Here is a 27,184-nt window from a genome sequence, read left to right as displayed (position 1 = left end):
TACACCGCACAGGAAATGCACAATGTATATTTGCAAGGACGAAAGTAGGCATATACAAAGAAAAATTATGGAATTTAAATAGGCTTAATTTAGAGAAAGCACAAATGAAATATGTACATTACACGCATGGAATATTTGAAAGTATGCAAACTGGCAAAGTAAAATTATATAATTTAATTCGGTATTGATTTAGACAAGAGTTTCTTAAACTTTTCTCAGTCGCGACCTCGTTTTATCATTGAGATTTTTCGCAACCCCCAGGACCCCATAATATTTACAAAAATTTTGTGGGACCCCATAAGTATTGCGCAAATCCGACACACCCTTGAGTGAAACCGTCAATTTTTTTCACTTGTACTGTAATATACTATTGCAGTTTTAGGTCATTAACTTTAATTTCTAATTTTAAGGCATAGAACAATGTGAACATTTTAAATAAGTAACAGACGAAATGACAGACTCACGTGCAAAGCAAGGAAAATGAACGTTTATATTATAAAAATAATGCGTCTTCGTTTTTTTTTCTTTGTCTGTATTGTCTTATGTGTATGTATTTTCAGATACATTGTAAAAAAATATTTGGTAATTGTAAAATTATTATAATAAGTTAAAGAAATATCAAAATTGCTAAAATGTTTTGGCAACGCCCTTCTGCAGATCCCTTCGACCCATAGTTTAAGAAACTCTGATTTAGACAAAGCACACATGAAATATTTACCTAAACTGAGAATGTTTCTAAGATATAGTAGTAAGCTGATGGCATTCTGGAACAGCAAAATATAAGAAAAGAAGTTGTTTGTCATTGCAGTTATTAAAAAGAAACAACTTCATATATATATATATATATATATATGACAAAAATATAGTTTGTGAAATTAGGTTAGTTTTTATTGATTAGAAAACTGTCTATAGCGTATTGAAAAATGCCCAGATTTTAAAAGAAGAAAAACGATTGGTGAGTAGAAAGAATGGCATCTTTCCTTCCAAGCTCATGTTTGGAACGAAGGACAGCTGTTCATTCTTTGCAGTTTAAGGGTTCTAATGGAGAAAGTATCCCGAGTTTAGCCTAATTCTATGCTGTGAATTTAGTATATTGCCAAAATACTGAACCTGAAAAACTAAGTACAGGATAAATAATTACAAATGGAATTTTAACTGAATACATCGAAGTGTAAGTTGTAGTTCTGTAACTGTATAGGATTGTAAGTTATTATTCTTTGCTAATGCCATTCCTGCAGCACCAGTTTTTCAGATTCTCCTACCAGCTCTTTATTTTGTATTTTAAAATACTTTGTACATATTTATAACATGAAGTCTGAAGACGTTAACTTTAGATATATATATTATTCCTTTATCTTTACAGGTTTCTACTTGCTTCTGGACACAAGAGCCGTTTCAGCTGGCGAAAAAGCGGTGTATGTCTCCGAACGCCTGCGTACTACTTCTGGCGTTTGCTTAAGTCTCTGGTATGCTACGTCTAGTTACAAAAACGGAGCCTCGCTTCAAGTATACAGCAGTGGGGACTTCACCACAGCAGACCAAATCAAAATGATCAATGATACAACGAATAACAAATGGACTCGATCACTAATTACAGTAGCACTTTCTGTAACGTCGGATGTATCCTACATGGACTTTTGGGTGGGTGTTTCGTGAAATACATGGAGTTTTACTCTTGTATCGTATTCAGTCCATGGACTGAATACGATACAAGAGGGACATCGGATGTTACATCGGTTGTAACATAGCATGTGCCCTACATGGACTGTTGTGTGGCTGTTTCGTGAAATACATGGAGTTTCACTCCTATAGAGTGTTCAGTCCATAGACTGAATACTCCTTAGGATCACAAAGTTCAGATCTAAGCTCGAGCTTTCATGTGGCTCTCAAATCATCGTGTCATTTCTTACAGTCCTGAGAGGGCAGCAAATTGTAGCTCGTACTTACTAAAGCGCTATCTGATAAACTGAGCAAACAGTATACAGCAAGAAAAAAATGCGGTCATCATAGCAAGAGGAAAATAATCTTAAATTAACACGCAATTAAGGTAATGTTTTAATAACTAGGAAAGAGATAAGAAAGAGAAGGTTAACTCTAGAAGGAAACAACAGTTATAAAGCTGTTGCTATGCAGTGTGGCTGTTTAATAGCAATGCACGGCATGATATTTCGTTCGTGGGATGAAAACCTACGTAGAATTCGATGATAAAATATACCTTAAAAGGCCCACCAGAGGTCAAGCGGTAAAGTCCCTGAACACTGGTAGTTCGATCCGAGGTTCGAATCCCGCGAAAGGGCTAGCTGCATGGGCGTTCTCGTGTTTTTCCCTATGTCTAACGAGTAAATGCCAGTTCCCTATGCCAGTTTTCCGCGAAGTCTTCCGCGAAGGCATCCCTCCCTTCTGTGTAATGCTGTAGGACGTAACGCGTAAATAATAATAAAAATATCCGAAGAAACTTAAATCTGCATATTGTGAAAAAGAAGTGCTGTTAGTCCAAAGGCAGTTTATAGTTAGTTTACAGGCGATATGATACGGTTACACTTCAACTAAGCCGAAACCTAAAAAAAAAAAAAAAAAAAAAAAAAAAAAAAAAAAACTCACCTTAAACGCGAAAAAAATTCATTCTTGGTCCAAGCCTAAACATTGCGATTTAAAGTGCATCCACCGCACGTAACGGAATCAGGAAAAAGATGGAGAAAGAAACCGGAACCTAAATTATTGAACCTGGAACTAATGAAAATAGCCGATAGTTTCAAAATGAGCAGACGACACATAAAGTGGTTAATCAACGATTCAATACAAAACGAGGAAGCCGCACACATCATTCCTTTTTATAGTTCGACCCCCTCATCCGCGACCATGAGCGCAAACACGCTTGCGCCATTCGGACCGAATTATTCTCAAAATAGGGTGGAAGGATCGGTACTTTCTTTCCTTCCAGCATAGCTCTTTCTGAGGAAGAGAAGACCTTTCGCATCGCAGCAAGTAATACCGCCACTTTTGGGCGAGTCCCATGTGTTTTGGCAGAATGCCAACCAAGGTTGCGCTTGAGACGGACGAATTGTACTATGCCCAGCACCGAAAACAATAAAATTTCTAAAAATAGCATTTAATGTCGGCGAATTGGCAATAATCCTTTATTTATAAAATGAAAGTGGGCAGTCGACCAGAAAATCTAGCTACTCATCTCACTAGGAAGAAACATTCAGGATCTTCTTCACTCTGATATGACAATCTTGCACGCATGTATACAAAAATGGGCACTAGGAAGTTTTTAACAACAATAATGAACATTTACAATTAAATATCTGCATTGTATTTGTATAGTAAATCAAACAATTCGTAATACGTTGGAAATTTAAGCCATCTTGTCACACACAATATGTAAATTTGGATCAGAGAACGTAGTTATTTGCTTAATAATACAAACTAAATAAATATTTATTTGTACAGTTCTAAAGTATTAAACCTTCCTTGCCTCTATTACGCGGTGTAGTTGCAAGCACGTCCTAGTAGCAGCCGGGAGGTCTGGTGTTCGACTCTAGGCGGGAGCAATGTATATTTTTTATGTCACCTGCTCCGAAATAAAATGCCTAAGCGGTTCTACAGTGCCGTCCAAACTAAAAGGTCGTAGACAATAGCACGGCAACAACTAGTATTTCTCTATTTGGTGCCCTCCTTCCCAATTGTCTCTTTAGTACGAGAGAATGTAGGATATTTTCTTCCTGCTTTGTGCGTATCTTCGTACATAATTGGAACCATCTCTGGCGAGTAGTCGAGAGGTTTGGAATTCAAATACAGGCGAAGGCATTTCGCATTTCTCACTTCTGCTCGAAGTAAAGTGCTCAATGATCTCTGCACAGTTACTCAAATCTAATGCTAAAACAGTGGTTTTCTATATTCAGTTTTCCCGAAGCAAAGTTTACGGATTTAAAGAAAAAAAAGCATTTCTAAAGTGCATTAATGTTGACTGAAATCAATTTAAGAAGACACAAATACCTTGCAAAATTAACTGAATAAAGCAAGTCCATTCTACCATTAGTTAGACAAAAACTAGAAACAGATTTCATTCCAAGAAAATTGGTAAAAACGTAAGTTAAATTATGTAATGAATTCAAAGTTGATAATTCTTAAAATATCCACTCGCTTTATTTCAACCTGCCTTCATAATTAATTATCTGATAAAACTATTACTTAGTACTGCGACATATATAATAAGGATAATTGTAGAACACGCCAGCACTTCATTAGTGATAAAACAGATAATCCTTTTACGCTAATGTATTAGCGAAACAGAACTGGAGCTTGTTGAAAGCTGATAAGTGAATACATTGACCCCGGGCGAATTTTACCCACACTATCATCACACGAAATAATTTGCATAAAAATGTCACCAACTTCCAGAAGTCATCTAACTCAAATTAAATATGAGTGAATTCAGCTAAACTGAAGCAAAAGGCAAATTTTTGAGAGAAGAAAAAGAAAAGGATACGAAAGTAGGTATAGAGTACAACAACGAAAAAGATACAAGCTAATCAAAGAATAAATTTAAAAAGCTGTGGCAGAGATGTGGAAATACTAACGAACCTGAAAAAAGAGAATGCTAAAGTAAGCATGTACAGAGAATGTTTGCACATTTATCACACCCTTTTCATTCCATTTACGGAAATAATTTACCTAAACGTTTTGTGTTATTAATGTTCAATTTGATAATTCTCATTCATCATTTTCCTTCTACACCATAATTTCCAAGACAATAATGCCTTTTATAGTATCGGAAGAGGTATTTTCTCCCGTTCCTCTTGAACAGTTTTCGAAAGTCCAAGGAGGAGTGTCTATCGAATTTTGGACAATCTACTTTTAAAAGACCAAAGAAATAAAATTGATGGGTGATGTATCAGAAGATTTAGTAGGGATATAAGGAAGGTTTTAGCCTCGATACCCGTTTCTTGTCCCATTTTTTCCAGAAAATTAACAGTGGATTTTGACTCGTGGCTGCTTGCTTTGTCTTGAGGCAGTTCTACTGATGTGGGTAAAGAGAATGTATTTCTTATCTGAAATTGGGTATAAAATATATTCCTAACCTTATCATTTAAAATAGATTCCTAACCTATAAAAATAGTTAACATTTTTCTCCGCCGCTATATGAGAAACCAGCAAAAATCATTAATTCCTTTGAAAAACGTTCTTTAGATTCTTTGAACCATGTTTTTAAGTCTTTTTTCTCCTCTTTGATCATAATAAATACATATCTTTTTATTGCACCATTTACAAATACCCAAGGTTCATCTACCTTAGGTATTTGTAAATGAGAAAAATCAATTTTTATTGGGATAAATGTTTCTCATAAAGAATTCTGCAGCGCGTTCTGTGTTTGGCGACATGTCGTAGAGAAATACGATGCACATTACATTTTTTTTTGTCTTTTTTAAGAAGGAAATCAGAATTAATCACTTTGTTTAACAGTTGACACTTAGTGTTTAAATTGATTTTGCAACTATTCTTTGAATTCACAGTTTTTTTAACATTAAAAAATTATCTTAGCAACATTCCAAACATTCGGTTTTTCTCTTGGATATGTATCTGAAACAAGTTTTTCACTTGAAGCCAAACTTTGACGTTTTTTCCCCCCTTCCTTGTTGACTATATTACCTATCATAGTTTTAGATATCGAAATACCATGGCTTTCATAGAGTTTTTAATAACTAGATACTAATAATTTTCTTCGGAAAGAGCAGAAACATAGCCTTCTATCCACTGCTTCTTTGAAAGCGCCATTATGCACGACAACAAAACTATCAAGAAGCGGACGATAATTTATACTTTCAAAAATATAGTTGCAATTAAAAACTTCTTAGCAGACGACATTTTTTATAGCAAAGCAAAATTATCTAAAAAATATGCGAACAACGTCTGTAATATGCAGTACACTTAGGATGATAAGTATTAAGAATGTGGTTAAGACAGATGCATGAAAGAGAAATCATTTATTTTATTCAGGACGTTAATCGCATAAATAGAAGAGAAATGTAATTTCGTGATATTTTGCGTAATCTAATAGACATGAAAGATAAACTAACGGTAAAATTGCGTAATAATTGCGGTCATTTTTATCTTAAAGCTGTTATAAATGTTATTAGAGGTAAATTTAAGTACAATATTGTGTGCTTCCCTGAGCAAAGCACTGAACGAAGGGGTTGGGGCAGCCAGACTCAGTTATAAAAAGCCAGACACAATTAAACGCCTCAACCCTTGGAGGCGATCCGAAGAGGCTAACTCCCCCTATCAACCCAGGGTAACAGAAAATCGGAATGTCTGGGTAAAAACAACGCTTTCTGAAATATTGTAGGAAAAGAAAATATATACATTTATGCGTACATTTAACGACATAATTACAAAATGTTTACATCTGATGGTGTCAAAACACATTGATCTTAATGGTAATTCACTGAATCTTTTGCTCTCCACAAGGATATCGTCACTGCTTCAAAGCAGTGCATGGGGAAAACCAGTTAGGGCCTCTCCTCTTACTTCCTACCTCCACAGGGGGAGCCAGTCCCCCCAGACAACCTTCTAAATCTAACCAAGTAGCGTCCCCACAATCAAGGGGCAGACAAGACAGTACCATATGGTCCCTGCCGAGCCTCAAACTACTAGGGTACAAACGATGGTTCTAGTCACTATGAAGTGGTGGGTTAAATTTTCTGCAGAAGTCGAGTCTGTTTAGATATTGACCAAGCCAGAACGCCGAGATTGCTCCAAGTCGACCCCCGGGGGGGACTGAGAAAGGCAATAACTGTGTAAAATTTAAAAGGTTTTTCGCAATTAATTTCTTTTCTTCTTCTGATTTCTTGTTAATTATTCTTTACAGATATTCTTGGCAGGCTATGCTGGAAGACACACTTTGGGTTATGTTGCTGTTGATGACATATCCATACGCGATGGACTTTGCGAAGGTATTTTCTTCGGTTCAGTTTGTTTATTTATTATTCATTTATTTATTGACGATGCGCAATATAATTTAGAGCTTAGCTGGAGTTTACATCACATTTAATTGCCGATAAATTAATCTACTTATGTGTTTTTATAACTATTTTATTGCTTCCGGAGAAGAAGGATATGTGTTTGATAGTTCTCAAAACCGATAGAGTTTATTCAAAATTTAAGCCAAAATAAGGCTACTTTTTTATCTAATTTTAAATTATTTATTTTCCATTTAACAAACTGTAGCTTAAATATGTCTCTCCATAATTAATTATAATTTCAGTCGAAATCTGTCATGTATTTTATTAAAACTTATATTTTTTTTAACATCAAATGCTAAATATTCCGTAAAGAAAAACATCTTGAAAAATCAAAACTAATTAGATTTCCATGTGCACCTTACATACACGCAAATAACTCCCCCCCCCGAAAAATAATGGCAGATTTCTATAGCTTACGTTGTATTGCGACTATTGATGAAATTTAACTTTTCCTTTTTAAAGCAATACTAATTTAAAGTGTAATAATCTCAGTAGATGTCTGATATCTTACATTACTTTCTTATAGTATTAAAACTATTCTAATAAATTCCAAAATGTAGTAGTTATATACGCATTTCGGAGGTTTGAATTTTTCTGCGAGTTAACAGCAAAATGTAAATTCATGAGAAATGTAATTTTAACTTCCTTTTTTTCACGTCTCGAAGGCGCGACTTAGGATACATATTTAGGCTTACGTATAACAATGTTCTAACGTAGGTATTCTGAACTAAAATCGTACTTTTTCTGAAAAGACAAATTGAGTCTTTTCGACATAACGATTCTACGACTCAAATTATGCCAAAGCCCCAAGTTTTGTAAACATGGTAGGAGTAGCTTTTAAAAAATTAGCTCTATAAATTTTAGCTCCTCAACGTTAATTGAATTTGGTATATATTTATTAATATCTCTTTTTTTCTTTATTAAACTTCCTTGATTCCTTCTTTCCCAATTCAAAATTTAGATTCAGTCGAAATAAAATTCTGAGATATTTTCTGATATTTTTTTTTAAATTTGTATTTTTCAGTAAATTTTATAAATTTTTCCAAAACAAGTTTGAATTATAATTTAGAAAATTGTTCCTGTCACCTCTAAGTAAATGTAAATATTTTTAGCCATACCTGCAAAGTTTCGAGTTCTTTATTCAAAATTTTGAAATAAACGGAAATTTATATATTGGTGCGTTTTAAAGTTTGGCATAGTTGTTATAAGCGATAATAATGCTAAATGTGGTTCACCTACTTTTGTTAGAATTGTTTGGAAGAATGAACGATGAACCTTTTTCCGCTCCTGTACAAGGAAAAAAGAGAAAGGAAAAAATGGTTATTATAAATTAAGAGTAGCACCAAATGAATTGTTCTTGGAGCAAACTGAAAAGTGCACCAAGATAAATTTTTTAGCTTCTCGGTAAGTTTGTCACTAATGTTTTTCAAAATTTAATGTCACTAATGTTTTTCAAAATTTAATGTCACTAATGTTTTTTAAAATTTAATATTAAGGCATAATTTCAGCCGTAGAATCGAAATATTGAAAGAATAGGTAGGTCATTTCAGTAAAAATCCAATTTTATGTCAAAATGCCTATATTAGAACAATGCTTTATATAAATCTCATACATATTTCAAGTCGCGCTTTCTAGACAGGAGAAACACAAGTTAAATTTCGTCAATCGCCCCAGCCAGAACGGAAGATAAACATGTTTTTTTTTTTTTTTTTTTTTTTTTTTTTTTTTTTTTTTGCTTAGTGTACATAATAATTTGAGTGAGACGATGTGTATGTATATCTCACTTAGCAATTAATATTATTCAGGGAAAACGCTTGTGTATTTTGTTTTGAAACATTTTTGTTTTTCTAATTAACATATGTCTAACTTACAGAGAAAACAAATCTATTTGACTGTAAGAATGGCCAACATGTACCCGCTACAGACAAGTGCAATTTCCGCAAAGATTGCGCGAATGGCCTGGATGAATCCATGTGCGCTGATTGCGATTTCGAACAACATTCTTGCGGATGGAGTGACCTTTCATCCACCTTCAAATGGAGTCGAGTTGAAGCTACCAGGATGGACTTGAATGTGGACCACACAAAGAAAGATTCCTCAGGTCATTATAAAATCCTTTTTGTTCATATGCGTTGATTAAAAGTTCAGAATTTTATGTCTTAGTTCATTTTTTTTCCTTTTCGTACCAACCTTGATGTTACCTGAAAGAACTTGTTTCCGAAATCGTATATCTCTAGTATTAAGAAATAAAAAGTCTTATGTATGTGTAAAAAATGAGCCTTTTATTAAATGTCACTTGTGCATAATCCAAGCGACTTGTTACTGTGTCTTCGGAGATTTTATGGAGACACGAGAACGTACAAACACCCCTTCATTTTAAAACTAAATAAGATGAACAAAGGCACCCTGATGCTTACAGGTCTGCCAGCATTTATGAGGATGTAGAGACATTAGGATTTTTTCGAAGCAGGAGACATGAAAAATGAGCAATACTCTCGCCGGGACTCCATCCTGGATCTCTCGAATACGCGCCGAGTGTGCTAACCATTGCACCACGAAGGCATGCTGGATGGTGTTGGTGTATTTAATTATGGCAAAGCACACGAGGGCTATCTGCCTAAAGGGAGGGATGCCTTTCGTGGAGGACTTTCTAAGGGAAACTGGCTCGTATACACGTTACACATGGGGAAAACCACGAAAACGCCCATGCAGCCAGCCCGTTCGCGGGATTCGAACCTCAGACCGAACTACCAGTGTTCAGTGAAGGCATGCTGAAGAGAGCGGGAATACCTTATATACAACCCCCTTTTAAAGGGCGACTGGTGATTAAGGGACCCAAGCGGTGAAGAATTATCATTCACCCCCTTTTTTAGTTCGGGCGCCACTGTAGAACCATTAGGTTATTTTGAAGTAGTAGCCATGAAAATGTGCAGTGCCCTCGCCGGGACTCGAACCTGGACTTTTGGAATAAGCGCCGAGTGGGCTGGCCATTACACCATGAAGGCATGCTGTGAAGGCTAGAAAAATACCTTATAAGGATTGGCCGGGGTTTCCCCTCTCTCCATTCATTATAAATTTTTCTACAATAAATTCCTATTACAATATTCAATAGAAAGCTCTCTTATTCTGGATAGAATGCAGGTTGAAAGCAACGCATTTGCCCAAATTGACAATAATTCGATTCATCCAAGACAGAGACATGGTATTTTATTTGATTGCAATGTATTGCCTACCAGCGAATATGAAATCTATACAGATGGGTCCGGTTTCGAGGGAGGTGTGGGATGTGCGTTTGTCATATATTTTTATGGTTTGGAGATCCATTATCAAAAATACATACTGGATAAACATAATTCAGTTTATCAATCAGAGCTATACGCCATTTATAAAGCCTTGGAATGGATTAAATCCAATTTGATCTATAAATGTACAGTTCATATATACTCGGATGCCTATTCAACACTCGTCGCTCTCTCTCGGCCGGACCATAAAAATGTTATCATGAATAAAATTAAAAATGATTATATGAATTTAAAATATAAAATGTCAATCAATATTCATTGGGTAAAGGCCATATTGGTATCATTGGGAATGAGAGGGTGGATTCCCTGGCAAAGAAGGCTGCCCTGGGGGATGGGATTTCTGAAGGTGATCTACAACATTCTAAAAAGGTTTTAATTAGCAAAATGAAAGATCACATGTATAAAACCTGGTCTGATCAATGGAATGTGTCTCCTAGAAGATCAGAGGCCTTGTCAAATCTAATAATTAAGAAGAATATGCCTATATTTTGCGATAAAGACTATAATCAATTAGTAACAGGGCATGGACGCTTTCCTATGTACTTACAGAGATTCCACCTCCAGGGGGTAAATTTATGCCTTAAATGTGATACTGCTGGTGACTGCATTCATTTTATTGAAAGTTGTACACTCACCGGGGGGGGGGGTAAGAGCCTTACATGGAAATGGAAGTGTAAGAGAAATGATTCAAAATTATAAAAAAGGAGTAAAATTTGCACAAGACATTATGAAAGTCATCAATTCTCATAAATATGTCATCGGTATCTCTGATTGATCGAGCTAACATACTGAAAGCGTTCAATTTATGCAAACTACCCTTAAAGGTAGACTTTATATGCAAAGGTCCAGGGACAGCTTAAATGTTTTTGTGTTTTTATGTGCCGTGTTATTCTTTTTAGTATACTAACCTAATTTTCTTTTCTTTCTGTTAAGCTGCTAATTTTTTTTTTTTTTTTTTTTTTTTTTTTTTTTTGACACGGCCGGCTCGTGTCGTTTGTTGTTGGAAGGGTTGCGCCTGCTTTTCTTCATAAGGTTCAACAAACCAGGCGGAAGGGGTGCGCCCGTATAAAACAAAACAAAACAAACAAAACCTTATAAGGAAAACTCAAAATGAATACTCGCTGTAAAACTAAATTTACATAGAATAGTTAAAGTCTACGCAGAATAATTTAAGGGGACTCATACACCTTAAACCCCTCATGATCTTCGAATATGTGACTGTTGCAAGAATTGGGATATTTTATTTATTTTAAAAGCAATTACTTCCAACTTTTTACAGCTGATTACATAATATATCTGCTTTGGAAACTAGTAACCAGAAAGTTTGTGTTGCCACAAATATTTTTGTAATTTAATCCTCTTTGTGGCAAAATATTTCGCCATGTTTCCACCTGGCGAGCATGATATTTTAAAAATGGCTAATGGTACATACTTGAAATTAGATGGAATTCTTTATATGGGCACTATTTTCTAACTGAACCAACAATCTGATGAATATTTTAATATTGAAAAATTTTATGGACGAAAACATTACAAATTTTTTTAATAAAATACATTTTATAAACTCAACTCAAAATAAAATAAAAATTTAACATGAAATTTTTAGAATTTTAGGTAGTTTTCAAATGTTATAAATATCACAGTAGTTTTCAAATGTTATAAAAGCTATATATTAAATATGGAATTAAATTATGCAACAGAATGTTTTAAACTGTGCGCGCAAGTTGAAAACACGACGAAAAATGTTGTCACAAAGCGGATTAAATTATAAAAATATTTGTGGCAACACAAACTTTCTGATGACTATTTCAGAAAGCAGTTATATTATGTAGTCAGCTGTAAAAAGTTGATAGTAATTGCTTTTAAAATAAATAAGTTATCCCAATTCTTGCAACAGTCACCTATTCGAACATCTTATGGGTTTTAAGGTGTATGAGTCCCCTTAAACACGAAATTAACTCTTAAAGATTCATTAGCTTGAAATACTCTCAGTAATGAGATACATTCCGCAAGAAAAGAAGAGGGAAAATGTGGTCACGTGGTTTAAGAACAATAACATCCGCATGTGGTATGCTTGCAATGGAGTCGATAGCAAATATTCCGCTGAAATTAATTGATTTTTCGAACTTAGAAATTTATGGCTATTGCGAGAAGTTGAAAAATACGCTTATAAATGATTTCTCTTTCCTTGATGTCAACAAGAAGGGTCTTTTGTTATTCAAGGAAAAATATGTAAACAATATTTGTTTCAAAGTAATGCCGGGTAGCACGGTACTTATAACAAGCTGTGTTAAGGCCGAAATGAAGAAATTTCATCAGAATATATTTTAATACTTTAGCTGTTGTAATCGATTTTTAATGAATACACATCAATATCGGAATGCTAATTTTTTTATACCTTCCATTGTAGATATTAAGGATACTAACAGCTGTAATATTAGAAGCACCAGTAATAATTAAACATTTTAATATAAAAGGATGCTTTTATAAGAATTTACACTTAATTCTAAATTTTCATGGGAGATTGCTGAGTTTTTTAGTTTGAATATCAAATTAGCGTGTATATTTAGTCCTTGAAATTCAATGGTTGTGTCAGTCCATAGTTTGAGATAACATGTGCCTTAGTATATGCATTAGAATTACACTGATCTATTTCCTATGGTAAATCTTTTCAATAAATACACTTAAAAATCATTTTTGAGCTACATGATTTTGAAATAAAAAATTCTGCACATACAGCATGTAACTTACAAGATTTAAAATAACTTCAAATTTATTTTTTGTATATTTAAAATGTATACAGATAGTACTTTTTTACTATTTATTATTATAAAATGAAGAAAAATGTATTAGGAAAAATTATTAGTTTCACAGCTAGTACTGCAGCGAACTCAGTTGCACAAATCTCTACATGTTTCTTTTTGATATTTATATTATAGTATACAAAATTTGTTAAACTGCAGTTTATACTATCAATAGGATGATAGATAAATTATATAAAATTATATATTAATTTTAAACTGCGCAGAAATTGGCATCGTTATCCTTACATGATTTAAGGGCCAACTGCATTTACAGTGCTCCGGAAATTTGACTGTTACATATTTCAGAAACCAACTATTTATATTTACTGTTCTGCTTGTTAAGCTGATGAAATTATGACTTAAAAATAGTAACTTCAAAAATAGCGATAACTCCCTCAAAAATAAGCCAAACCGTGTAAAATTTAAATATGTTGCCAAGTAAGAGTAGCTGAGTAAAACTCCAATATGCAAATCAGTGGCGCTGCACTCGGAATACTTCATCTGCGAGGAACATAAAAAATCCATGTTTGAGAGCAAGCCCGCATATTTCACTGTGATGGTGACATCAGAAATCTGAGATAGCCAATTCATAACAAGGACCTCCAGGCATCATTTGCCTGCAGAACTGCGATGGAAAACCATTGCGAGACTAGAGGCAGGACAAAGTCAAACAGAAGAGGCCAGATGGCTAAATGTGAGTGCTTCTGTGGTTCATAGACTTTGGAGGCAATTTCAAATCACAGATTCGGCCTCTAGGATGTTCAGCCAAGGACGGCTAACTGCTACGACGATTGCCGATGACCGATATTTGACATTATGTGCACCTTAGATCTTCCCTTGCTTAAGCCACCGGTAGGTTGGTGAGTGAGTGTAAGTGAGTGCACCGCTATGATGGCTTCCGACCACGGACATGAACCAAACGGAATTATATACCATCACGGCGGGGAAGACTCCAGAGTAACAAGGTTGAATATTATATACTAATAACAGTTTTTAAATATTGATAACTGCAAGGCACTAAGCGTTATTCTGGTTATCTGCTTTAAGTTCTGAACATTTGAAATATTATAATATTATCCACGGTTGTTTCTGCTTAGGCAGTGTCTTGAGATTTTCTCTATTTTATCAAGGGCTATTCTGTTTTTGAGTGTTATTTGTCCACATTGTCCAGGGACAGTCCGCTGGTTTCTTCAAGTCCCAGGTTCTTGTATGTACACAATGGAAGTAATAATGGTCCGTGTCGCCTTTCTCTCCGCATTCGCAGAAAGGAGTATCCCTAAGTCTGAATCTGTTCAGGTATACTGGGAATGGTCCATGACCTGTCAAGAACTGTGTTAGGCTAGCACAGTGGGTCTTTATTTCCATGTTAACTTTTGGCAGTAAGCGAAATGTCCTTCGTCCTACCTCTGCCTCTGTCCATCTACTTAGCCAATTTTGTAGCAGACTTGTGAAAGTTGTTCGCTTAATATGAGACCAAGGAAGTTTAGTTGGTCTTTCTAATATATCCGTGCAGTTGGCTGCCTGCTTGGCCAGTAGGTCAGCGGCTTCATTGCCTTGAATCCCTGTGTGAGCGGGAACTCATTTTAAAGTGGGTCTTTGCGAAATAGGCATTGTCAGAAGCTGTATCTGAATTCTGTATACCAAAGGACTCCGGCTGTTTTGACTTGCGATAGCCGCCAGACTTGGTGCCGAATCACTGAGTATGGAGAATTTCTCCTGTTGACATGTGTTCGCATATCTAATTGCAGCACTGATAGCTAGAAGCTCTGCTTGGTATAGCGAGTTGTTCAAGCCTAATTTCCTTTTCCACTCGAATGTTACAACTCCATTTTCTAGTCTGTAGAAGGCGCTGCCCGTACCGTTCTCAGTTTTGGAGCCATCTGTGAAAAGGTTATTACTGTACCTCTGAATTGGTTTGTCGTTTATACTGATACTGTCGGAGAGATTAAATGCTGCTGGATGAAAGTTTTTGCAGTTGTTTTGATCCTCGTAGTCCGAGTGGTGATAACTATGACCCCAGAGTGTTGAAGTTTGACCCAGCCTGGTAACCCTTACGATAGCTGCCTCCCTTTCTACTATCAAATCTAGGGGAGGAATTCCTGCTAGTTGTTGTAGGGCTAGTGTTGACGTGGTACGGTATGCCCTGCATATTTCAAGTAGCTGCTATCAATCAAAGATTGATTATACTGAATATTATACTGAATAGAGAGAAGGGATCTTTTCATATGAGAGGTAAGTTACCGGGATGTTGGTGTCAGCGTCAACTGTGCATTGAAGTCTTCACGAAGGTGGTCTGTATGCGACGCGAACAACCATTTGCGTGCCGCTTAAGCACGCCATAGGAGGGACCGTTTGCAGTGGACACTACAACATGTCCACTGGACGCCTGAGCAATGGAGGGCTATTCGCTTTACGTATGAGTCCAGGTTTAGTCTATAAAGCGATAATAGGCGTTATTTGGTACGGAGAGAACCTGGAACCCGTTATCATCCGTCAAACATCCATGAAAGAGATGCATACGGAAGGGGCAGTGTCTGTGTTTGGGGTGGCATCTCTTTGGGTGGACGCACAGACCTCCACGTTTTTTCCAAGGGGAACCGTGAATGCTCATGTTTATAGAGAGGACATCCTTGATGCTTATGTGCACCCATATGCCGGAGCAATAGGTGATGCTTTCCTGTTACAGGACAACAATGCAAGACCACACAGGGCTTGCATCGTATATGATTATCTTCAACAGGAAACAATTATGCGCATGGAGAGGCCAGCTCGATCCCCGGACTTGAATCCTATCGAGCACGTTTGGGATGCTTTAGGGAGACGTCTAGCTGTTCTCAATCCGCTTCCTTAGACCCTTGCCGCGCTTGCAACTGCTTTGCAAGAGCGATGGCTCTCGCTTCCTATGTAACTGATAGACCGCATAATTGAAAGCATCACACATCGCTGAATGTGCTGTATTGCTTCTAGAGGCGATTATGTTCCATATTGAAGGTACGTTTACTATAGCAAACTGACATCTTCGATTTGTTCATTTTATACATGTGCTAATTTCTATACTACCATAATTGTCTGGTAATTTGTTTTTATGTTATTTGATACCTTACTATGTGTTGTATATTGTGGGTAAGTTTCATAAAATTCTACATGTAACGTTTTCAGTAATCTTGATTTTTGTCATTTTTCCTTAATTTATGATAACCAGTGTAAATGAATTAATTATCCGATCAAGGAAAGAATTCATAAATAAATATTAACAATCAAAGCATGGTAAAGCAGCGAACAAAAGAGTATCATGAGGATAACAATAGCATATAAGAGTTAACCAAAATTATACAAACCAAATGAATGAACAGTTAATTAATGGATGAAATAATAATTAAAGATGAAATGCAAATTACATGACTAATTAAAAATAAGCAAAGTTCCCGAATTTTCCACACATCTGCCACAGCACAAGCTTGTTTGTTTACATTAGCAGTTCTTATATCATGTGACCTCCAACGTCACCGGAATGTATCTCATTATAATGTAAAGTCGAAGATAGGATTTCTTATTATAGAAAAGCACATCCAGTAACGTGGTGTTAACTGTGAAAAACATTCTCTTTCTAAACCCTCTCAAATCTTCAATTAATTACACGCTAGTTAATTTGTTTTCTGGGGGAGGAAAACGGAAAGATAGAAGTGGCAGTAACGATTCAGAATATAAAATATCTGGTTAAACAAATTAAAATAAATCTCACATATGATTTTCGTATTGTGAAAAATCGGCGGTACATAGAGCCACCAAATTTTAAACACACGTAGTTCTTCACCCGATCATGTGCAACTCGAACGCCGAATTCTCTTTTTTTATTTATTTCATAGTTTATACGAATTTAACGAGTTTTTAATTAATCAACTCTGATATTCAATAGCAAGCAGGGGTAATACTGATCGAAATAAAGCATTTTTGACTCTAACGAGCCAAACTATTGTCATTTGGCTAAGCGTAAAATAGATATCGTTCACTTTTAATAAACTACCTCGGCTATTAAAGAGCATTGTATTGCCACTGCCTAAAATAAAGCACCTTTATCTTCCACACGCCAATGTTTTATTATTCCGGAATAACCTGTCTGCTATTGATTAACAAATTAAGCATTTTAAAAGCAATAAGCGTAGTTCTTAAGAATATAAACAAAATTCTTAATATTTTTATACTTTTTAATCTGATTGATATAAATATTTATTGATATAAATATTGATTTATTAAATATTGATATAAATTATGTACCAATAGAATTTACTGTTAAGCATCGTAAAAGAATATATGATTCAGAAGCAAGCGATATTTGTATGGTTGATGTAATTGTTAATGGACTGTCACGATTTATTCTATCATCGTGTATAGTCATCTAACTGTTAATTCAGGAGATTTGAAGATGTTCTTGTTTAGTACATTGATGAAAAATTCCGATACTCGATGAAGAATACAGATTTTCCTATTATTATGATGGGAGGTTTCAAATGTGGACGCCAAACGAAATGAAAAGGCATTTAATTTTACGAAACATCATTTTAATTTCGATATGGTGCCCAGTAACTATCCAAGTACGCTTGGAGATTCACTTACAGATTTAACATTTACTTGGAATATAACTGCAGACATCTTAAGTTATGTATCTTATTTCTCATATCATGGACCAACTTTCCGTAGGGTCATTCTAAATGCATAAATATAACAAATAAAAAATAAAGTGAAATAAAAATTTGTATCTGTAAAATGTTTTTTTTTTGTTTTATTTATTCTATAACATCTGTTAGGAATCTTACTCATTAAAGAACAGCGGGTTTTTAAACTAAAAGACAAACCCTTATTGTCAATTCTTATTATTCTTATTACTGTATTTCTTTACACTTGAAGAGATTTGAGCATATTATTCTGGTTTACTTTACGCTTTTAAGTTCATCTTATGCTATTACTTTTTATGCAGTTTAAATTGATCGTGTATCCCAATCCCAATCCTTGTATAACAAACAAATCTATCTATCATGCTTATCAACTGCCTGTAAGAAAGTGAACATTTCTATAAGACTGTATGTCTCATCTTTTATTTATAAAAGCACGAAAGAAAAGCATTAATTAAAGCATTGGAAATACAAAATTATGAGTCTAAACTAATCCATACTCGTAAGGAATTCATGTTAAATACCCATATTCATGAACGGTTTTACATTTTGTAAGATATTCCTCTCCATTCCATTTGCCTTCGTGCTGTAATTAAAAGCACAACCGACTAGAGGCCTACCAGCGACTGAGCAGTAAAGTCGATGAATCTTGGTAGTTTAGTCTGGAGTTCGAGTACTAGCGAACCGGCTGCCTGCACGGACGTTTTCCCAACGTGTATCCAGAGAAAGTAATCGACGTAGGCATCCCTTCCGTTAGGCAGATAGACCTTTTATGCTTTGCCGTAATCAATTAAACGAAGCCAAACCACAACCGGTTAGTAGTCGGAAAACCCGGAGTTCTAATCCCAGTGAAGACATATTTGATTTTTCACGTTTCCTGATTCCAAAAGAATTCAAAAAGACTCTAAAATATCATCAAGCTGAAATTTAATGGACGATAATTCGTCACCACCAAGATTTAGTGATTGGATCACCACCTTCCAGATGCCTTTTCATAGTGGGAGAGATTATAAGGTATTTTCTCCCTCTTTACCACATATTTTCGGTTGTAATTGGAAGTACATCCGAATAGCAATCGGGAGATTGGTTTTCTAGCAAAGGCACTGTATATTTTTCATATTTTTTGCACTTATAAATCTAATGACTCTACAATTTTCATTCAATATTCTTTGTAGAGTTTTAAGTTTTCATGCAAAATATATCTTTAACTTGAGATTTAAATAATTTAAGTGTTTCTTGGTTGTTCATGAAATAAATTATTGAATAAATTTGCTGTGTTTATTATATATGCTTACAGTAGTAATTGTTTATATTTGTTTGGTTTATTAGCAAATACTTTGAAATCATTAGAGTGTATTTGTTTCAGGTCATTATGCCATTGCGACGTCATCGAAAAACATCAGGTACATATCAAGTTTAAAAGCTATTTACGAGACTACGACCTTACGAAACTCGTTTTCGACATGCTCTGTGGAATTTTGGTACAGCATTGACAAAAGTAAGCTTTCTGATCTGTCTGTATGTGTATATATTTTTATTTTAATGCAAGTTTCTTGATATTAAATTACACCAAATATTTAATGAAGTTGGAATTATTCTTCTTAGAAATTAAGACTGCAAGTTACGAAGCTCTAAGATCTTGTTGATATTTAATGAAGTTGGAACTGTTCTTTTTAGAAAAATGTTTGCTGTTACAGTTAGTAATTACGTGTTACAGAAATTAAATAAATCTTATAAACCCGAAAATATAAGCACTTTTTTATACTTTTGCTTAACGGAAAAGTTTTTCTAAATATCAAGATCACGTTTAGTCATTCCGACAAGTAATTTAACAAACATTAAACGATAGATAGATAGATAGACAGATACACGCTATGGCCGAAGCTATCACACAAAAGTGCAATGTTGCCAGTTCCATGATATTAAGCCCTTAGGCACATGGCGATATATAATTTCAAACGTGGGTATTCTCGAGATGAGACATCGGAGACAAGGAGAGATAAGGGCGTGACCAAGAGGTCGGAGGTAGCTGAAAGAAGAATCTGATGATTTGTAAGGTCCCAATCACATTATGTTTCGGCTACGCGGGACTTCACGTCCCAAGGAACAATTCTCAGAACCCGCACAATTCCAGAAAACCCACGTAGCTAGGTTTCCATTTTCACTTATTACGAAGACTTGAACACCAAACAGTAATCGATTATCGCTCAGACTGGGATCACGTGATCCTTTAGAAGCAGAACTTTCGTCTGATTGGTTGTCTCTACCGGAACAAAGCTCCAGCCGAGACATTTTCGGTGAGGTTTGAAAAAATCTCGCTTAGGCGTTACATCGTTTCCGTAGCTAGGCGAGACTGCACTTCCAGCAGTGCTCTTTTTTCAGGAAATACTCCCGTTTAAACCAGTGCTACCAGAATCTCGTTTCTCAGAAAAGTCCATTCTAGCCGTGACTGTAGCCATATGTGATAACCTCTTAAGAAATAAAAGTAACCCAGAAATCCGAAAGGATTGGGTGAAGAGAATGTTTTGAAGAGTAATTTTATGAGCTTGTAATAATACAGGGTGATTCCAAATTTAGGTTACAAACTTTTAGGGGAGGTACAGAAAAAAGGATACGAATAAAATTCACACAGAAACCCCTGTCGAAATCTAATACAGGGTATCCTACATCAACTAAAATAAGGTGTTTTCAAGAGCTGTTCAAAGGAATTGCGGATTCAGAGCTTGTACTCACTGAAAATGGAAGATATGTAAGCGATTTTCGTTTAAAACTCTCCAAATGATATGTTAAATCATACTTACGTTTTGTGCAACAGATTTTGTAATTGAAGTTACCCTTATGTTTGAAACGAAACCAAAACGAAAATAATAGTCCTTCAGAGACAAAGCGCCTTTGGACTAATAATAAAAATTAATAAAATATCTGAAAAGTTTAGATTTTAACGAACTCCCAAAAGGGTTTGGTAAGGTTTTTTACTCTCTCGTTGAGCTCGCAGTCTACCAGTTTGCTGGTACATTCACTCCTGCTAACCAATTTTTTATCTTTTTAGCTTTATTTTTAAGCACTACTGTCTTCGAACTTACACTATATACAATCTACATCAAAATTACAAAAATTTTAAAAGCAGCATAGCAGTATTCGTTCAGGATTTCCGATGCAGCACTAAGTGTTAACATACATTTTTTCTTTTCTTTGTTTTTTTTTAATCAATTCATCATATCAATATTTAGTTTACTTACTAAGATTAAGATGGCTTTGCAAAACTTTTTGTTGTTCTTTTCATCATTAACGTTTTGTGTTTACTTTATTTATTAAATACTACGTTCTTGGTGCTTATGCCACATAAAATTCCATTCAGCAGCAAATCGTAAACCATTTAAAAGCAGAATATCTTTAGGATTTCTGACAGACACTCTCGTGCGTAGGAGATAATGTTTTTTCTGTACAGTGTTGCCATTGCTCGCTTTGAAGTCGTTAAGTTTGTTAAGTATGTAAGGATTATGTTAATTTTATTAACAGTTATCAGTTCTCAGTTCCTAGGTTCCTCACTTCCAACATTAACTTAGAATTCCAAAGTGAGGTACCTTACAATATATATAAAAGGTAGGCAGGAGGCATCAACGTCGGTCCCTGCGGGAAAACACGGGCCCAGAGAAAATCAATGTGACTAGCCAGCACATCCGATACAAAAATGCGAAGAGACGAAAGTAATGTAAGAAGACAAAAGTATCAGGAAAGCCAGCCAGTGAGAAAAGACATAATATGACAAATGACAGATACTTGGGTGAACCCAGATTTCCCCGAAGGACCAGACGGAAAACCTGCATGAGAAGGCCATCCTTTGTAAAATAAAAAAAGGGGCATCTTGTAAAAGAAATAATATGTAAAGCAAGACAATAAAATACAGGTAGGACCAGGGCTCTACTAAAAAACTAAGCCCATTACTTAATTGTACAAAAGTTAGTTAATAAAGTGAGATGAGGCGAATAGAAAACGTATTCGTAAAAAGACACAGGTCTCCAATGATAAAAGAAGGCATGGATAAAATGACTAGATATGTAGAGAATAATATGTAAAATAAGACAGAAACATCAAGTACCAGGCCTAATCTGGAAATTAAAGCAAAGAATTAAAAGGACAGTTGAAAAAGACTAAATTATGAAACTGTGACGAGGCAAAAAGAAAAAGAAATTAATTAAAAAAAGGCAGAAATTCAATGGTATTTATGACGAGAAGTAAGCTAAAACTCACAAAGACTGGGGCGTCTACAGTGGTGCGACTAGGGATGGCACTGGACACAGGTCATGCGACTAGCGATGATACTGGCCAGATCGCTAGTCGCATCTCCTGTGTCAGGCTCGGGTTACAAAGCTCGGGTTTGGTCAGGTACCGACCAGGCTCGTGCTCACGGTGCCATGATGTACGTATCCGGGTGTAGAGATACCAAAAAGAACGAATGTTGCCAACTAGCATTCGCCTTCCTCATAAGGGCCTGGCATCTGACGTGCTGGTATGGGGTGCAATAATGCGCAAACTTCGGTCACTTCTTTTTCGCATAACCGGCAGTGTGGACAGCCACAGTTATATTTCTGATGTGTTAAGACCTATGGCTATGCTCTGCTTCGAGACTTATCTGACACCATCATACATTAAGATAATGTACAACAGCATGTTCCGCGTGTTGTCTTGACTTTCCTCGATGCAGAGGGTGTTTCTCTGTTGTTCTGAGCACCTCGTTCTCCAGATCTCGCACCCACTGAGAACATCAAGTTACGGATTTCGGAGAGGCTCGCAAGCCATCACGTGCTAGCTATTACGATTAATCAGCTCTGGTATCGATTTAAAGCCGCATGGAATGAATTAACTGTACCTGTGATCCAAGCTTATTTCGATTCGATGTCTGGATGGATTACAGCTGCTGTTGCTGATATATGTAGCAACTATGTATACTGAATTATACTTTCTGCATGCTTTAAAACAACCTGCAAGATTTTTCATGCCTTTTTAAATCGTATATTTAATAAATGAACTTTTGCTACTTGATTTTCTTTGTAGTATAGCAATTTTGATGGCCAGCAGTGTATTACTGCAGATGACTTTAAAGTGTTAGTTATTCTTTTATAAACCGTTAGTAAAATTTAGATATCTAAGCAAGAATTAAGATTCTTATGAATTTAGTTAAGTTTAAACATCACGCTGAATAACAATCAAAAGCAAACTCCAACATTAAGAATCAGAGTAAATTTTAAAAAATTGTTTGCTGTACTAGTGGCAAAAGTTTTTGCAGTACTTTTTTTATTCTTATGAATTGATAGCATATGATTAGCGGCGTAATATAAAATTATAATATCCATCATTTTATATTATAACTCTGAAATTTTGATATATTCAGTGAAACAAAAACGATCCAGAACTCTTGTAGGTATTATTCGTACAGCACACTTTAGGCTAAATTATTTATCCACTAAACAGTCTCAAAACATCAAAATTAACTGAAAATGTAAATTTGGAATTGAAATAGTATCTAGGGATAATGAAAAGTACTTATCCAAAAAAGTTTCCATGCAGCTAGAAAAACAAAATATATGATGTAACCCATAAAATGAATGGAGTTTGAGCAATGTTTGATTGCTGATGTAAGAGTTGATTATCAATCTATGCTTTTTTATCAAACCTAATTAAGTATATTTAATTTGTTTTCCTTACAGTGACATTGTCCCTCAGCCTCAGCCGTAACAACAAGAGTATTGAAATATGGGTTCCCGAGCGAGACAGTAATGAACTGTGGACCAGAGGTGAAGCGAAACTTGGTCGGATCCCCAAAGCATTCAAGGTAAAAAATAGCTGGAAATTGTGACATGCAAAACTGTAATTTCATTTTGCCCAAGATTATATTCTGCGGCAATCTGTGGCAATTCTTCCTTACTTTCATGTGACTAATTAGTTAGATATTTGTACTCGGTCACCTTTTGAGTAAGAAGTCCCTTACCTTTAAAACTGCATATACCCTTATGTTCAACTTTGAGAAGACAAAGTATAAGTCAAACGCCTGGTAAATAACATTCTCTCAGGCTAAGTCAAGGGAAGATGAGGTCAAATAATATAGGATATTGAAGACGTAAGTTTTATGCAAGAAATTACACATGAACAATGTAAAATGTCTTTTGCGGCCATTACTTACTAAGTATTCATAACCGTATTTACTTGAGTAACCCTCCTTTTACCTGCTAAATTTATCGATCGAAAATGCTTACTCTACGTACACCACGTTTAAGACAGGAGGTAAAGAAAAAGCTTGCAGATTCGAAAGAGCATATGAATAGCATGAATTGCACTGCTGGACATTAAATTTGCAACACCGTGAACATTGAAAATGCCGTGGTTCGAAAAACAAATATTTATTACAGAGATACACGCAGAGAAATATACGCAGAGAGTGAAAACATTTACAGAGGTTATATATATAACTTTACAACAGATCATGTTTTAACAAATCATAAACAAGACACAATAAACAACCAATCAAAAATAACAAAATATAAACAAATAGAATGGGATTAAGTTTCGGAATACATCGGACCTGATAGAAAGCTAATGCATCGAACGTGACAGAAAGCTATACTTCTTTTTAACCATTAAGAATGCGATGACAAATATTTCAATAGAAAGCAAATACAAGAAAGATATTTATTGTACGCAAACAGTATAGCATGAAAACAAAATGATTAAATTTGTAAACAATTTGGGGGTTTACAGGAGGGGCGAAAATATAGAAACAGCTGGCACCCATCGCAGATAAAACGACCCTACCCGTTAGGTATGAAGTCGAACTGGCCTTAGATGACACGAACGGGCAACTCATTCTATGCTGCTTTAAGTCTTTGCCACACTTCATCAACCGTGTTAGCTGGAGAGGAGTGGCGGACCAGTTTCTCAGCAACCCATGACCAGATGTTTTCAATGGGTGACAGATCTGGAGACCGTGGCAGGCCAGAGCAACCATACCATGTGTATTGAGGAAGGTCAAAACACGACGGGCAACATGTGGTTTTGTATTATCTTGTTGGAAGATGGAGTTTGGCAGGCCTCGAAGATAGTGCACAACCACTGGGCTTAAGTCATCCGAAATGAACCAACCTGCGTTCATATTACAGTCAAACCGAACCAGAGATGAGCGTGTCGTGTAGCCAGCGGCTGCCTAAACCATCACACCAGGTGCAGGGCCCTACGCCGATATCGAGAGCAAGCAGGCGGCGTGCGGTCTCCTCGGAGCCTCCAGATACATTTTACAGCCATCAAAGTACTGCACGCAGAACCGGGACTCGTATGAAAAGATGACATTGTGCCACTCTTGTATCCAGTTTTGTCGTTCGGCGCACTAGAATTGCCGTTTCATTCTATGCCTCATTGTCAAAGGAAGTCTAAGTAAAGGTGACCCTGCTGATAGTCCACGCTGCTTAAAACGTCAATGCACCGTAAGAGCGGATACTGTGTATGCTGTAAACATGCTCATTTCCTGACTAATGGTCCATGATGTGGTGGTACGGGTTTGCAGGGCTGATCTCGTCCTCTCTGGCGCTAGTCATGGGCGGGCGTTGAGATCCTGCATGCCGTTCTGTATGACACTCGGCAATCCATTGATTCCATATTCGCATGACAGTAGCTGGTTGTCGACCAGTGAGTCGGGCGATATGAAGGATCTACAGTCTCGATAGGCAACGATCCTGCCTTTATCGAATTCCGAGACCTACTGGTAAGCATTTCTTCTTATTATTCGAGGCATAACACGATATTCTGAGCAAACCCCGACACTGCAAAGCAATTTCTGAATGAGAAATCCACAGCACAACTTTTCTTTTATGCAGAATTTCAGAGGTCGTTTCTCTCTCCTGCGTCGTTTAAATGCGCTGAAATACTAACCATTTGCATATCCCAACCTCGTCTTGCTTTCATGTGATTTTGACATTCATCAGATTATTCCTTTCTGGTGCTGCAATTTTAATGGCCAGTAAATGCGACTAGCAGTTACTGTTGTGTCTGTCCTCAGTCACATTTTGGTCATTGTATATTGTTATTTGACTACAGTTAGAAGCAGAATTCCTTGTTAAATAATGCAATTTAAATGAAGATTAATATAATTTAAATAAAGACTAGTAATAGATAATTATTACAACAATAATAATAGATTTTCTCTCTCCTTTCCGCATGCCTTCGTGGTGTAACTGGAAGCCCACTCGACACGTATTCGGGAGGTCCAGCGTTCGAATACCGGCGAGAGCAGCGCACATTTTTTACGTCTCCAGCATTTAAGAAAAAGAAAAACTTAATGATTCTGCACGTGGCGCCCGAACTAAAAGGTGGCGAACGGAGGTGGGCAGAATTAAATACCACCCACGAAGTGCTTCAGGCCCATATCAATGTCAGATGTAATCCTACAATCCTGGCCACAATAAAAATTCGTGTACTTGGTAAAATCTTCCATGTCAAACAAGCAAGATAAGTCACAATAATGAATTTCATAACGGAAACTTGTAATGCAGTTTTAGAGTATCATACATTTTCTTCCAGTATGGGAAGTATACCTTAGAAACAATGTACACTGCTCAAAAAAAAAATGGGACAGTGCTATATCTCCCGTTCTATTGGGCCGATTGACAAAATTCAAACTGCGTTTTTCATGTCTTGAAAGCGCGACTTAGGATATATATTAGATTTATAAATAGCACTATTCTAACATAGGTATTTTGACACAAAATCGGACTTTTTCTGAAATAACATACCAATTTTTTTACATATTTCGATTCTACGACTCAAATTATGCCAGAATACCAAGTTTTGTAAAAATCGTACGAATAGTTTTTAAAATATTAGCTCTCAAAATTTTAGCTCCTCAATGTTAATTGAATTTGGCAAATATTTATTAATATCTCTTTTTTTATTAAACTTTTTTGATTTTTCTCTCACATTTCGAAATTTTGGTTCATTCCAAATAAAATTTACCCATTTTTTGCGTTTTATTTTTTAAATTTCTATTTTTAAATAATTTCTATAGATTTTTCGAAAACAATTTTGAATTATAACCTATAAAATTTTTACCATCATCTTAAAGTAGGTGTATTTTTAAGCATATCTGCAAAAAATTAGACATTTTTATTCAAAATTTTCTAAGATATACACGAATTTACATAAATTCGCGTTTTGAAATTTGGCACCTTTTTTTTGAGCGATAATAACGCCATATGTGGTCTATGGATTTTTGTTACACTGAATTGCCACAGCTATTTTTAACCTTAAACTTCAAATAAAATTTTACGAAGAATTAATTATATGACATTTTTTCCCTCAATGATGCGTAATAAATATTTATTAATACTATATGAAAG

At 35.6% G+C, this 27,184-nt stretch overlaps 1 protein-coding gene across 2 annotated transcripts in view; it reads left to right on the top strand.

The window, feature by feature from the left end:
• Positions 1–27,184, top strand: part of LOC118194239 (MAM and LDL-receptor class A domain-containing protein 1-like) — a 458,361-nt gene that overhangs the window by 170,355 nt on the left and 260,822 nt on the right. For both annotated transcript variants that reach the window (XM_085827015.1, XM_085827016.1), the window contains 5 exons: positions 1,364–1,641; positions 6,872–6,956; positions 8,899–9,126; positions 19,168–19,299; positions 23,510–23,634. In XM_085827015.1, coding sequence (XP_085683141.1) covers positions 1,364–1,641; positions 6,872–6,956; positions 8,899–9,126; positions 19,168–19,299; positions 23,510–23,634 — 848 coding nt within the window. The remainder of the gene's footprint in view (positions 1–1,363; positions 1,642–6,871; positions 6,957–8,898; positions 9,127–19,167; positions 19,300–23,509; positions 23,635–27,184) is intronic.

Source organism: Stegodyphus dumicola, chromosome 11, assembly GCF_044657685.1.
Source record: "Stegodyphus dumicola isolate Sdum_Otavi_A_Nest chromosome 11, ASM4465768v1".
NCBI lineage: Eukaryota > Metazoa > Arthropoda > Arachnida > Araneae > Eresidae > Stegodyphus > Stegodyphus dumicola.
This window is presented reverse-complemented; position numbering and strand designations above follow the sequence as displayed.